Source organism: Sebastes fasciatus, chromosome 8, assembly GCF_043250625.1.
Source record: "Sebastes fasciatus isolate fSebFas1 chromosome 8, fSebFas1.pri, whole genome shotgun sequence".
Lineage (NCBI taxonomy): Eukaryota > Metazoa > Chordata > Actinopteri > Perciformes > Sebastidae > Sebastes > Sebastes fasciatus.
Genome location: NC_133802.1, coordinates 19,284,425 through 19,297,733, shown reverse-complemented (window position 1 = coordinate 19,297,733; position 13,309 = coordinate 19,284,425). Strand labels below are relative to the sequence as shown.

Below are 13,309 nucleotides of genomic sequence, written 5' to 3'. Positions count from 1 at the left end.
GGTTTCGTTGTTGCGCACTGCTGTAGCTCTGACACCGAGCTGTATGGCTTTTACTTTTGGATACAGTTGAAGGATCTCACGGTGTTTACCATGAGTCAGTCGCAGTTATATCACAACCACAATAACAACTGGCAGTACTTAAATAATGCCATTATACTGTTATTCACTTTCAAGCTCTGTTGGAATTCTAATGAAACACTGATGCCATAAATCAGAACTTTTTTCGTGCACTTTATATTTACAACTAATGACTTGTTGATAACTTTTGTTTTGCAATCTTGCAATAGATCTGTTTGGATGTTTATAAGTATTTGTGCATATGCCAAACATCTATTAGTGCAATGCAGTAACTGAGTGTTTCCCTCCATCTTTCCAGATGTGTCAGAAGTTAATGGAGAAGGTGCTTTGACTGCCGTGACAAGTTAAGTAGAGGGAGCGGGGACCATTGTCTTCCAAATCAGCTGTCAGTGTGTTTCTGCTGTCAGCAGTTTAACTCACTACCTGCCTGGTTAATCATCGAGCCGCTCCGAGCTGCTGGAGGTGTACGGCCCACCGTCACGGACCCCCATCATCGCCACAACAGGACAACATCTGATTGACAGATTAGCAAGCACTGGCGCTTTTTCAAAGAAAGACTTTGGGGGTGGGGGGGGGGGGGACAGGGTGGAGAGTGGTGATTGGAATTGAAGGAGACTCGAAGAGGAAGTGTGAGGAAGAGGAGGTGAGTGTTTGTGTGGGTAGGAAGGGTTGAGGAATGAGGTCAACAGGTCTTCTCTATTGTAGGAATATAAAGATGTAAGATGGTTCTGTAAGTACTGAAAGTTTTCGCAGCGGAAAGTGGAAGAGACGGGTAAAATGAGAAGATTTACAGGACTGTACAGATTTAGATGGGCAGATAAAAACACCAGGGTGTCTCCAACCAGTCAAAGCAGATCATGAATGACTTTTCTCATCTGTTCTCATAACTGCGTATAGCTATAAAACAAAAACAATGTCTTAATGGCAGGCAGATTTCCCTCTGGGCAGGCTGGACTAGGAAGAGGATGGAGAGTCTGACAAATAATGAGGATTCCTTTGGAAGTGAAATTGCCTCCCCTATTGGACATTAACGCTGCTACAACCAACATTTGTCCCCCCCCCCACCCTGATAAGGTTATCCCCACTCCAGTTCTCTCCCCCTCCTCTGATTCCCTCATGCACGCCCGCTGAGGTTTGATTTCAAATGGAAAAATTAATGGGAGAATAATAGCCTTGGGCCTCGCTCTCTTCCACACACACATCTTAGTTGGTCTACAGGGGTACAGAGAGGGGGAGTCAAATTTAGATCCACTCGCCTCACTTGGCCTGCTGTTTCCATTGTGACACAGCGAACACACAGTGTATGAGCACACACACACACACACACATACACCAGGGACGTTGCCCCCCTTCCTTCTTTTACACCTTAGAGGGCTTAACTTTCAAATATTAGTACAGTGGGCTGTGCGGATTTCAAATAAATAAATAAATGAGGAAGCAAGGATTAGCAATTCTCCTGATAGTTATGCCAATGTGTTTCATATTCATTTTCACTTCCAGGAGAATATTTCTGTAGAAACAGTGATTCTGAGAACTTTCCAAGCTTTTAGAGGGACTCCTAAAACTAGTGTGAGGAGGCTTTTTTTTACTTTTTTGCAGCATTTCAACTGGTCATATACAGTATTTTCAACAGGAATTCAAAGTCCTTTGCTTGGATTTACGCAAAACAGATCAAATAATGATTCTTCTCCAATATATTGCATTGATTTTTATGTAACAAAGTACACAGTATGCTTTTAGAGACAGGAGTAAAGATAAACTGCAGTTTTGAGTACATCTGGCATGATGTTTTAGAGGGGACAAAAATAGATGAACACAGATGTGCAAGTTTCACTTAGCTGATACAGGGCCAAGCAGGTTGCAGGCATTATTAAAATCAAAGTTAAGCCTTGTTGCTCTCAGGCTAGCAACACAAGAAGTGTGTGTGTGGCTGCGGTAGGGGGTCGGTTGTTAAAGAGTTTAAAAGCGGAAGAGGAGTTGGTGTAGAACCAGTATTGATGTCGGGGAAGCCCACTGGCACTTTCTGTTCAAACATTCGAGAGGACCGACCTGCCCGAGATGCAGCGCCCGGGCGGCAGGATTCCCGCTCTTCCTGTTTCTCCTGACTTTGAGGAATTTTACGGTGAACAAACTCCCAGTGCTCCTCTCGCACGCCCCGCACCTCATCATAGATACCTGCCTCAGCAAAACTAGAGAGAGATATAGAGACCAAGAGAAAGAACTTTCCAGGCATTTGAGGAGTTCCTATGTCTTGTCACCCTTTCTGTGTATCACATTATTTTTAATATCGCAGGCTCACTCTCTTTCGTTTTTCTTCCACTAAAAGCACCAGGTGGTGGATTGTACATCACTTCTTTCTCTCTGATCAAACATTTAGGCAGAATGCACGGTGTGATAGGTGTGAAAGAGCCTAAACCATAGAAGAAAACCATCTTTTTGAACCGGTGTTACACCAAAATCTGTGACCAACAAAATTTGTGACCGCAGAGAGCACATTTTCTGTCATCAGAAAATGTGACCCCACTGTACCTATCTTTTACTTTTCTTTTAGAGTTTTGTGAATATATCTTTAAATGAAAAGTTTAAAAATACATTTATGTTTTTTAACAATTTAGTTTTGTATTTTCTTTCATATATTTGCCTCATTTTTTATACAGGTACAGTGGGGTCACATTTTCTGACGACAGCCGTCAGAAATGGTGACCTTATGTGTTGCTGGCTCTCTGCGGTCACAGATTTTGGTGTAACACCGGTTCAAAAAGATGGTTTTCTTCCTGGTTTAGGCTCTTTCACACCTATCACACCGTGCATTCTGTCTTAATGTTTGATCAGAGAGAAAGAAGTGGTGTACAATTCATCAACTGGTGCTTTTAGTGGAAGAAAAACAAAAGAGAGTGAACCTGTAATATTAAAAATAATGTGATACACAGAAAGGGTGACAAGAGATAGGAACTCCTCAAATGCCTGGAAATGGTGCCTAGAAATGGTGACCTCATGTGTTGCTGGCTCTCTGCGGTCACAGATTTTGGTGCACCACCGGGTCCAAAACAAAATCTTTTAAGACTGCTGCTGCCAACAATCAAGCAGACAAACAGAGGGGAGTCTTAGGGGTGATGGGGTTATACCGGGCCTTGACTCAAGACTCAAAATTGTGCAATTTCAACAATATTGTTAAAATATTGACTGAACTGATGGTGCGTTTACGTGTGACTGTTCGGAGTTTTGCCGATAACCAGTTTAGACAGCTACCGAGGGGCATAAACCTACAAGTTCAGGGATGCTGAATTCCAAGAGGCTTACAGTAGGTGGAAAAGGAGCTTTACAATACATTGAAAGAAAACAAAAGGCTAGTGAAAGGGTGTCTAGGGTAGAGTGATGGTGCGACACACTTCTAAAACAAGCCACCGTCCTCTCTCGGTGTGCCTGTGGGCACATGTAGCATTAATTGCTGCCTCCACAGAGCCTGCAGACTGCACACACTATGTATTGCTCGCATCAAAGAAACCACGCGCTGAACTTTATGAAATTTTTATTCAATGTGTTCACTTCTCTTCCCTTTTCCCCCTCTCTTTCTTCCTTTTCCTATTCCCCACCTTGGCCCCCCTCTCCCTTTTTTTTAACTCCGCCACCAAACAAGACAAGAAAGACTTCGCTCTGCCATGTTTTTCGGCTCGACTTCCTTCCTGCCCAGAAGCACTCGAGTATCTCGTTAGTTCTCTCACAGCTAACATCTCTCCTCTATCTGCCAGGAGCAAAAAACCTGATCTGGGAGGGGAGGGGAGGGGAGGAATAAAGAGAAGAAAGGGGGGACTACATCAAGAAGTTTGCTGGGTGAGATTCTCCATAGAGCTAGGTGAGAAACTGTAATATCATTTAGCTACAGTAATTACACACAAAGGAAAGAAAAGAGATGAGAGGGTTTTCTCTCCCTGTGGACAATGTACACCGAAGGGCCTAAGTTTCATCATAAACTTAGCACTGATACAAGTACATGCAAAAACACATTGCAATAGCATTGTTGGTGTGATATAGTACTGCCCTGATCTCTAACACATGAACAAAGGTTTGTAGAAAGGTGCCTGATTATGACAACTGAGCAAATCCAGAGTTTCGATTGATGCACCCTGCACATTACTTCCCTTTTAACTGCTCTCTCTCTCTCACACACACACACACACACACTGTGGTCATCCATCAAAGCAGCGAGTGTTGTTTCTTCCCCCCACACATCTCATACACACAGGTATAAATCACTGCGCCTGATTTCTGGGGCCAGGGTTTAAATAATTAAAGAGCTTTAATTTATCAGGATTTAGCACCCCTGAACAGTAGGGCTGACAAAAGAGAATGAGATATATTGAGAAAGAAAAAAAAAAGAAAAAAGGTCATTATACATGAGAAACACATACAAAATTATTACACATTTTACTGGAGAGAAAAACGAACATTTAGGGATAAGTGGCACCAAAAGACTACACGTGAAAAGGCATTAAGGTTCTGATCTAGAGCTACTTGATCTGGGTGTTTTATTTACCTGTCGGTAGAAGACAAAAGCAACTGTGTGTGGAGATTTGCACTACTGTATATGGCTGTATTTGTGACAATTACAAGTCATTGGAAAACAACACTTGTGTAAAATGAGATAGACACAATCCATTTAAGAAGAAAAACATCCAGCAAAAATCAAGCAAACTGAATTTTCTTGTTACTTCACATGCTGTCAGTTTTGGAGGCATACAAATAATAACTATGTTCATTTTTTTTCTTCAGAACTGTTGGCAGTGATGTTAGGTACTATGAAAGCCAGCAAAACAAACTGGAGTTTTTTTGTTGTTGATGAAGCATCCAAAGACACTGGGCATGAAAAGAACACACTACAGTAAGTTACATTTAAAACCTTAAACCATGTCACATCATGAACTGTCTAAAAGAGAAGTTATGGTTACTCAAGTTAAAACTATAACAAATATGTATCCCACTAAAACCTCTAAAGATCAGTGACATTTTTGTATGCTGCATATAAAAACCTAAGCCTGGAGAACAACACATTGAGGAAAGCACATTTATAGAATGAAGTCTGTGTTGAATTATGTCTTGCGATGGAGCCACGAGGCTGGCGAGGGCCACTGGGCTGTCATGGACGGCCAGATAGCGGTGGAACTCTACTGCCCTCCTCTGGCCATAAACATGCAAATAAAAAATCTCACCAGAAATGAAAAAACACAGAAACTGACCGATTATGACACACTGATGGTCTCCTATTTGCATCTTTTGGTTCACTGGTTGAACTATTAGCCCTATGAGTTTTGGAAGTCAGAAACAAGATCTACCAGCAGGCACAAAGACATAAGGGAGAAACTTTACAATAAAGCAAACAGCCAACCTCTGGCTTTGTTTAACCCTCTTATTATTTATTCTTTCCAGTAGATCTCTGAAAACAGAAGGAACATACACTCTCTCACACAAACACACTTCACCCAGAAACAGCATTAAAAAAAGACAGAGCTTCCATCTGCTAATAAACTCAAAAACAAAAAAAAACCCTCTCCTCCTTCGAGGGTTAAACATGCAGAGTCACTCTTGAGTAGATTATTATATATTATTGTTAACATTACTTGACCACCTCACTGAGTGAAGTCTGTCGTTTGCTGGCAATAGTTAGCCACCTAGTGGTCGAACCCTCTTATAACATCAAGTATTGACGACAGGGAAATTGAATTACAACTTTGGAAGTTTTTGGCTATATGACACCGTGTCATCAATGAACAAACAGCTTGAACAAACATAGTTTAGTAGATATTCAACAAACTATCAAGTCTACAGACTCAACTGGGGGGGAGATAAGAGTTTATCACACCAGAAACACAGTAGCACTCCTAAATCAGACAGTACAATATGCTTGTTTTAACCATATTGCGTGATTTATTTTCTGAATAATAAACCTATAGATCCATAATAACAATACCAATTTCCCTGTGAAATGGATTACCCATAGTAATACAGTACCACCATCCTCATGATAGATGAATGATGTTACAGTGTGTTGTTTTCTGTCTTCTTAAGACATCACATCACCATCTCCCCTTCACTTTCACTGGATTGCCTCCTCTGGTGGATTGTTCTTCACACTTCAGTTGTCCAAAAGGGAGCGCTGTAAAGCCTCCTGGATCATTGTGTGCTCATCTGTGGAGTAGTCCTGCAAAGACACGGGCGTAAAGAGAGAAGGAAAACCGAACCAATCACTTAACTGATCATTAACATCACAGAGAAGAAACTCCAGGTAGTGTTTATGGCGTCAACTTACAACAAAGGTGTCATAGGAGAATGTGTGTCTGATCTTGAGGTGCTGGAAAAAGTCAGCACTCCTGTAGTTAGGGTCCCCCCAAGGCATTGAGGCACAGATGGGACACACCTGGACAAAATACAAAGTCAAAGTAATAATGCATCTGTGAACAAATTAACCCTAGCTAAATCCAAACAATGGCCCAATTCCAATCCGGCCCCTACAGCCGCTCCCTAATGGCCAACACACCAAGCCGACGGTCAGCCATTGGACAGTGGGGGCTGTCGGTGACCGTCTGTTGGACGACTTTTTTGTGTCCCGCACCGTCGGCTCTAGTCTGCCCGTGTCAGAGTTTTTTTTGGCCGATTCAGCATGTCGAAGTGGAGTTAAAAAACCCTCCAACAGCAAGTCTACATAGACGCTGACTTAACTGGCTGATCTTACTGGCCACATGCAAAGCCGGTTCATGTTCGTCATTGATTACGCTCCGTACAAATGTAGTTTTGTGCAACTCCATGTAAAAACATTTACTAGTAAACTGCTCAAACTAAGATTGACATTAAATATTGTTATGCAGACGTTAACAACTTAAAGTAAATATACCCTTGTCTAGTTTAGCCGAAAAACGGTAGACATGTTCATTTGATTGTTGCAAAAACCAAGCAGCTCATAAACATCAGAGTTCAAATAAGATGTTTACAAAAGAAAAAGATATGCCACCAAAGAAACTTGGGAGTTTTACTTTTCTCTATAGGCGTAGATTGCAGCTTCCGAAAGATGCTGATACAAAACCATTGTTATAAAAAGTTACGACGGTTCCCGTTTCCCCCGGAGAGAGGGAAGTCGGTTGTGAAGCGTACCACAGTATTTATACTCCAAACCTTAAATGGATAGCAGACACTGTACAGCTGTGGACGGGGCCAGCAGCAAATATTTTCACCGCTTTATCATGCCAGCAGACAGCCCTATCCAACGGGGGAACTGAACTGAAAGCGAAAGTTATCTATGCTCTTTTCAGTTCAGTTCCCCGTCAGAACATTTTCTAAATATAGCATACACTAAAACGGATATTGATTCTTTTAGATGGCTAAAATACGTTTTGCTGCCGGCCCCGTCCACTCTGTCCGTTTCTCTCGATGCTGGGGACATCATCCGTCATCTAATGTAAGTACTACACTGACTATGGATAAGTACCTTATACAACTCCACTTCAAAAACACCTTAACGATCCCTTTAAAGAAGAGTGCTTCATTCAGCTGTGAGTGTGACTACAAACAGAGTTCACTCAGTCACACTGTGGGACGGTGTAGGGGCCGGATTGGATTTGGATCAATGTGTGGAACCTTATTTTTTTTAAAGAGCGACTCTTGGAGTCACAGTGTAGTGTGGATTTCCTACCACTTGTCGTGCATCACGAGCATGCTGGGAAGTGCAATGTTCAACCAGGCCGTCCTGATCAAGGTTCTGGCAGTTGCAGTATGGGCAGGTGAATGTGAAGCGATTTGGTACTGGACTGTGGAAGAGAAACAGAAACAATGAAACTACAGATTTGTATTTGAACATAGAGAAGAGATTTCGTTACAGCAAACGCAATCATTTGATAAGGAAACATATATCTGTGAAATAAACAACATTCGGAAGATCCATCTTGATACAAAGATAGTACGTTCACCCCATGCACCGATTGTTTTCTTCTTCCTGGAGGCGGGCCTCACTATGCGCGAGCATACTCGGCAGCAGACATAAATACGTGGGCGGGCATTTGATTTCCGTTAGCGGGGCCAATGCAAACATAAGAGCGGGCGCGTGAGTGTATAGATGTGTTGCAGCTATGCAACACCTCTCAGTGACAGTACAAAATATCTCTTTACTGCTCACTATAGACTATTGAGTGTTTATTATGAAGGTAATAGTGAATGAGTGAGGGATTTATTATTGCTCTCTATTTCACCTGATGATGGCAGGCTGGCTCTGGGCAGTGGTCCTCACTCCCTCCTCAATGTACTCCTGGTATTTTGAGCAGGCAGCCGTGTGGCTTCTCATTTGAGAAAGGCCGACCTGGATAGTGAGAAAACACACCAGTAACTGATAGTGCACAACCAAAATGACATAATTAGTTCTCAAATGTTTGCAATGTCAACTCTGCTACTGTCTCAATATGAATGCTGAACTTTAGACTCAGTATCAGATTACATTTGTGCATGTTTAGTTATGATATGATACGATACTATAATTATCTGTCTGAACCCTTGCATGTTTTCAAATCCAATTCACAACAAACCAGCAAAGGTGGTTCAGATGTTAGCTTTTTCAAAAAAAAAATGACTTGCTCCCGCACACACTTCTCTCTGCTTTATTAGTCAACGTTTCGGTCAACAAGGACCTGATGAAGAGAACATATTGGAGGGGGTTTGTGGTGCTGGGATCTACTCCCAGCACCACAAACAATTTGGAGAATGTGCATGTTTTCCTCTCCTCTCAGATGTTAGCTTTTGTCATAATAAAACATACCTGTGCTCCACATCCCTTACAAGCAGCCACCGATGACTGGATAACGGCCTCAAGCTCAGCAGCTTTAGTCCAGTGGCCCAGCCCGGCCCGACATACAGCACAAACAGGCTTCTGTGGACGCAAACACTCCTGCAAACAACTCTGGCAGAACCTGACAAGAGATGGGGGTGAAGAAATGTAATGATGAACACAAGGTAAGGGAAACAAAGACACTGTAAAACTGTGATCATTTTTAATTTGGCCTCTAGTGACCAGAAGAAATGAGTTCTTCCTGTGTTTCATTTGTGCGATATTCCTCTCACGACATGCAAGGAAATAAAACACCTTGGCCTTTTTCTCACTGATGATTGGAATGATGGCAGAGATATCTGTCGACAGTGCTGTAAACTATATGCTCAGGCGAATATGCCGCTTCGTAAGTTCAGTATGTGTTCTGTAAATGTAAAATGTTAATTATTTAGAGCTTTCTGCACGCCTTTGTACACAGCTCATCTTTGGTTGAGCTACAAGAAAAGTAGTATGAGAAGGCTCATAGTGGCTTACAATGATGCAATGAGGTTGTTGCTTCAGGTTCCCAGATGGCATAGTGCCAGTCAACTGTTTGTGTCCTCTGGTATTCCTACATGTGAGGCACTTTTAAGACATTTGATGTATAATTTCATTTGTCGCTTGGATGAGTCAGAACAGCATCATAGAGGCTTTAACCAGCCCGAGCGAGAGCTGCAATCGGTACTCATCCAGGTTCAGAAAACACTAGCCTACATATGAATTGAAGATGAACTGCTGTGGTCTTATCTTGTATGTTTTTTGTCTCTTTTTCTTTTCTTTTATTGCTATGGACCCTCCTGTGTGTCTGAAATAAAGACTGAATTGAATTGAAGCTGTTTACAAGTCATCCTGCTCCATAGTCTTCCTTTAAAAATACAGAAACAAGATGCTGTCATTTGCTAACAAGAGCTTCCTGTAAAACCTGATGGAAAGTCCCCACCTCAAGAGGGCGCAGGGACTTGTAGTCCTTTAAAGTGGTCTGATGAGTCCAAGCAATACATGTCTGAACTACAACTCCCAGGTGAGGCCGCCTCTTTGATGTAAACAAAACTGAAACTGATTTAGCAAGCTGGGGCAATGGTTTTTTACCAAATATACAAGTGAGCAAAATACAATTACAGGGTCACAACAAACACAGGCACACATATAGTCGATGTGTTGCGACTCTGGTGGCACGACACGTTTCAAAACAAGCCGTTCCTCTCATTGTTGTTACCTCCAACCATTGCATCTGCTGGTAGAGAGGTGGGTTGAAGGGAGGACGATGAGACATAAAGAGGAGAAATACTCACGTATGGCCGCATTGTGTTGTTACGGGACTGTCGAAGATTTCGAGACACACTGGACAGACGAACTCCGACACGTCGTTACTACCATCGGAGACGTTTTTCTTGTGCTGTGCTGCACTAAACCCTCCGAGCATCGCCATTTCTTTTCTTCGCTGAGAGACAGTCCCCCTCCGACGGTTCCTGTGACGACGTCATCAGGTCCTGGTGCTTTTTTTAAGCGCGGGGGGGCGGGGCTAACGCTGCACGTACAGCACATGATGATAATAATAATAACATTAATGATAATAATAGGCAAGGCAAGGCAGCTTTATTTGTATAGCACATTTCAGCAACAGGGCAATTCAAATTTGTGCTTTACATAAACATTCAAGATCATTGCGACAAAGTGCAAAAGAACATTAAAGGGACTATTTGTAACTTTCAGAAATGCTTGTTAACAGCGACACCTGTGGCCGTTAAGTCAACAAAAGCATTTATTTCTGCACAAATGTCCACTGTACATTCACTAGATAATCTCAGAGCTACTAATTCTTCTGCAGTGTGTAGTGTGCGCGCATGCACGTGAGGTGGAGCGAGCTGAGTGAAGGCAAGCAGGCAGAGGAGCAGAGTACTGCAGAGACTCCGGCCGCGGCCAACACTGTTTTGCAAGACGGGCTTAACTAGATATAACTTTGCGGTTTTGGTGCTTCCGTGTAGTTTGTGTTGGAGTCTCGTCTGAACAGCGTAGCCACATATGCTACACATATACACATATACACATAGCGCATATGCGAGTGCGCATGGGACACCGACCCGGGTGATTTATATGTGTAAGAAGTTACAAACAGTCCCTTTAAAGCTTCAATAGGCAGAAGGTTTTTGACATCATTGGGCAAAAATCCCATAATAACCTTTCAGCATATTGCAATTCAAGTGTTCTGAGAGAAAACTAGGCTTCTGCACCTCCTCTTGGCTCTGTTTTCAGGCTTTAAAAAATCTAGCCCGTGACGGGAGACTTTGGCCAATCACAGGTCATATCAGAGAGAGAGAGCGTTCCTATTGAGCATTCCTATTGGCTGTGCTCCGGCTGGTGGGCGGTGCTTGGTATTTCCTCAATATGGCTGCCAGGTCACAAACTTTCTCATTTTACAGCTGAATAGTACACAACAAGATGTTTCTGAAAACATTTGAGGCGAGAAATAGGCATTACAGTAACAGAATATTGATTCATAGTTGATCAGCGCTACCTAGTTTGACCGCTTGATCAGAGTTTGTGAGTGATTGACAGCTGCTCAGAGACGGCAGACTCCAGCTCGGCTCTGATTGATTGTTTTTTCTCTGGTCTGTGAAATCTAGTATAGTATAATAGTATGGACTGGAGCGTAAACACATTGAAAGGAAGGTAAACATCATTTCAAAATCACAAAGGTGGATAAAATGAAGCCTCTACATATATTATGAAAATAGTTTCATAAAACTGGTTATTTGTTGGACGTTGTTGGATTCTGTAGCTGAAGACAAATACTTTCTATGCGCACATATGTATCGCTGAATGAACAACAAACTGCACGTGTGAGCTCATATTATTGTTTTCTTTTTTGTGCTACAGGAATGAGTCCTAAAACCCGGAAATGAATTAGCATTTTAGCACATCCAGTTTCCTCGACTGTAAATCAATGGGTTTATTTAATGAGTTTTTAGTTACATGCCTGAAATAAGGTCTGTGGTTAACACAAGCTTAAGAGATTTTAAAGTTTTGCTTTGCAACATGAAATACATCAATAAATACCCCACTCGTGAATTTTTAAGCCTTTACGTGTCTTAAAAAAGGCGGTTGCTAACAAGTGGCTAAATGAGACTACTAACGTCAACTCGTCCGCCTTTACAGCCTCGTTGTGTATATTCGCGCTCATTCGACCGTGGTGTGGTTTGTTTATAGCCTATAATGTTAGCTTTTTACTGTTTACTGTTCAGACTCAGACTCAAACACAAACTACACGGAAGCACCAAAAGTTATATCTAGTGAAGCCCGTCTTGCAAAGCAGTGTTGACCGTGGTCGGAGGACGTGGGGGAGACCGTAGCTTTGGTCTCCAGGGCCGGAGTCTCTGCTCCTCTGCCTGCTTGCCTTCAGTCACACACCGCGCGCGTTCTCGCTCTCTCGCTCTCTCGCTCCACTCTCACGTGCATGCGCGCACACTACACACTGCAGAAGATTAGTTTAGCTCTGAGAATATCTAGTGAATGTACAGTGGACGTTTGTGCAGAAATAAATGCTGCAGCTCCTCCAGACCAACAGAGTATTCCCGTGTCTGCGAAGTGACGAGACTCCGCAACGAGTTACGTTATTGTCTCTGACCGGGTGCCGGTGTCTCCCTGTTCTCTCCGGCCGCGGTCGGGATGCTGAAGGAGGAAAAGCCAACACTAGGATCAGCATTGATTCATGGAGAGACCTCCGTCTGGTCAGCTAACATTACTGCCAAGCAGATGAAATACAGAGTGATATTGTGGTTTTAGCTGATGTGTGGCGCCTCACTGTTTTGACGGATGCTCGCTCACATTCATGTAGCGCGTGCACACGGGCGAGCGCGAGTAACAGGACGCTGACTTTCGTTGACTTAACGGCCATAGGTGTCGCTGTTACAACCAATTTATGATTCTTACAAACAGTCCCTTTAAAGAAAAATAAGAAAAATAAATAAATAAATAAAAGTCAAAAAAATTAATATTTCTCTTTATGACCAAAAAATTTCATTTTGCCAATTTTCAATATTGCAGTACATCAGACCCTTTTAGTAAAATATTTGTATGTCTTTTACCAGCATATTTAAAGAGGGATGTCCAAGTCTTAAAGAAATCACCCATTTTACATTTAAATCTGTATCGTAGATCGTAAATTCGTGATCAGGGCTTATGCCCTTTTCTATCCATAGGCAATCATTGGAGGGAGGAGAGAGGAGATGGAGGAGGAGCCCAGTTGGTGTTGAGGCAGCATGGCCCATGCCCAGCCAGTTGAGAAGGTTTTTTTTGTTTTGTTTTTCACTTTCTTGTTTTTTTTTGGGTTTTTTTATGTACATATATCGTTTCTTTTCTTTTTTCTTTTTTCTTTCTTTCTTTTCCTCA

At 42.3% G+C, this 13,309-nt stretch overlaps 1 protein-coding gene across 1 annotated transcript; it reads right to left on the bottom strand.

Annotated features, from left to right (window-relative positions):
* Window positions 1-4,356: 4,356 nt before the first annotated feature.
* On the bottom strand, window positions 4,357-10,398 carry rnf114 (ring finger protein 114). Its single transcript, XM_074644113.1, has 6 exons — window positions 10,213-10,398; window positions 8,873-9,023; window positions 8,313-8,419; window positions 7,760-7,874; window positions 6,383-6,490; window positions 4,357-6,274 (listed from the first exon to the last, which is right to left on the bottom strand). Exons 1-6 carry the CDS (start codon window positions 10,347-10,349, stop codon window positions 6,209-6,211), a joined length of 684 nt encoding a protein of 227 aa, XP_074500214.1. The 5' UTR covers window positions 10,350-10,398; the 3' UTR covers window positions 4,357-6,208.
* Window positions 10,399-13,309: the final 2,911 nt, after the last annotated feature.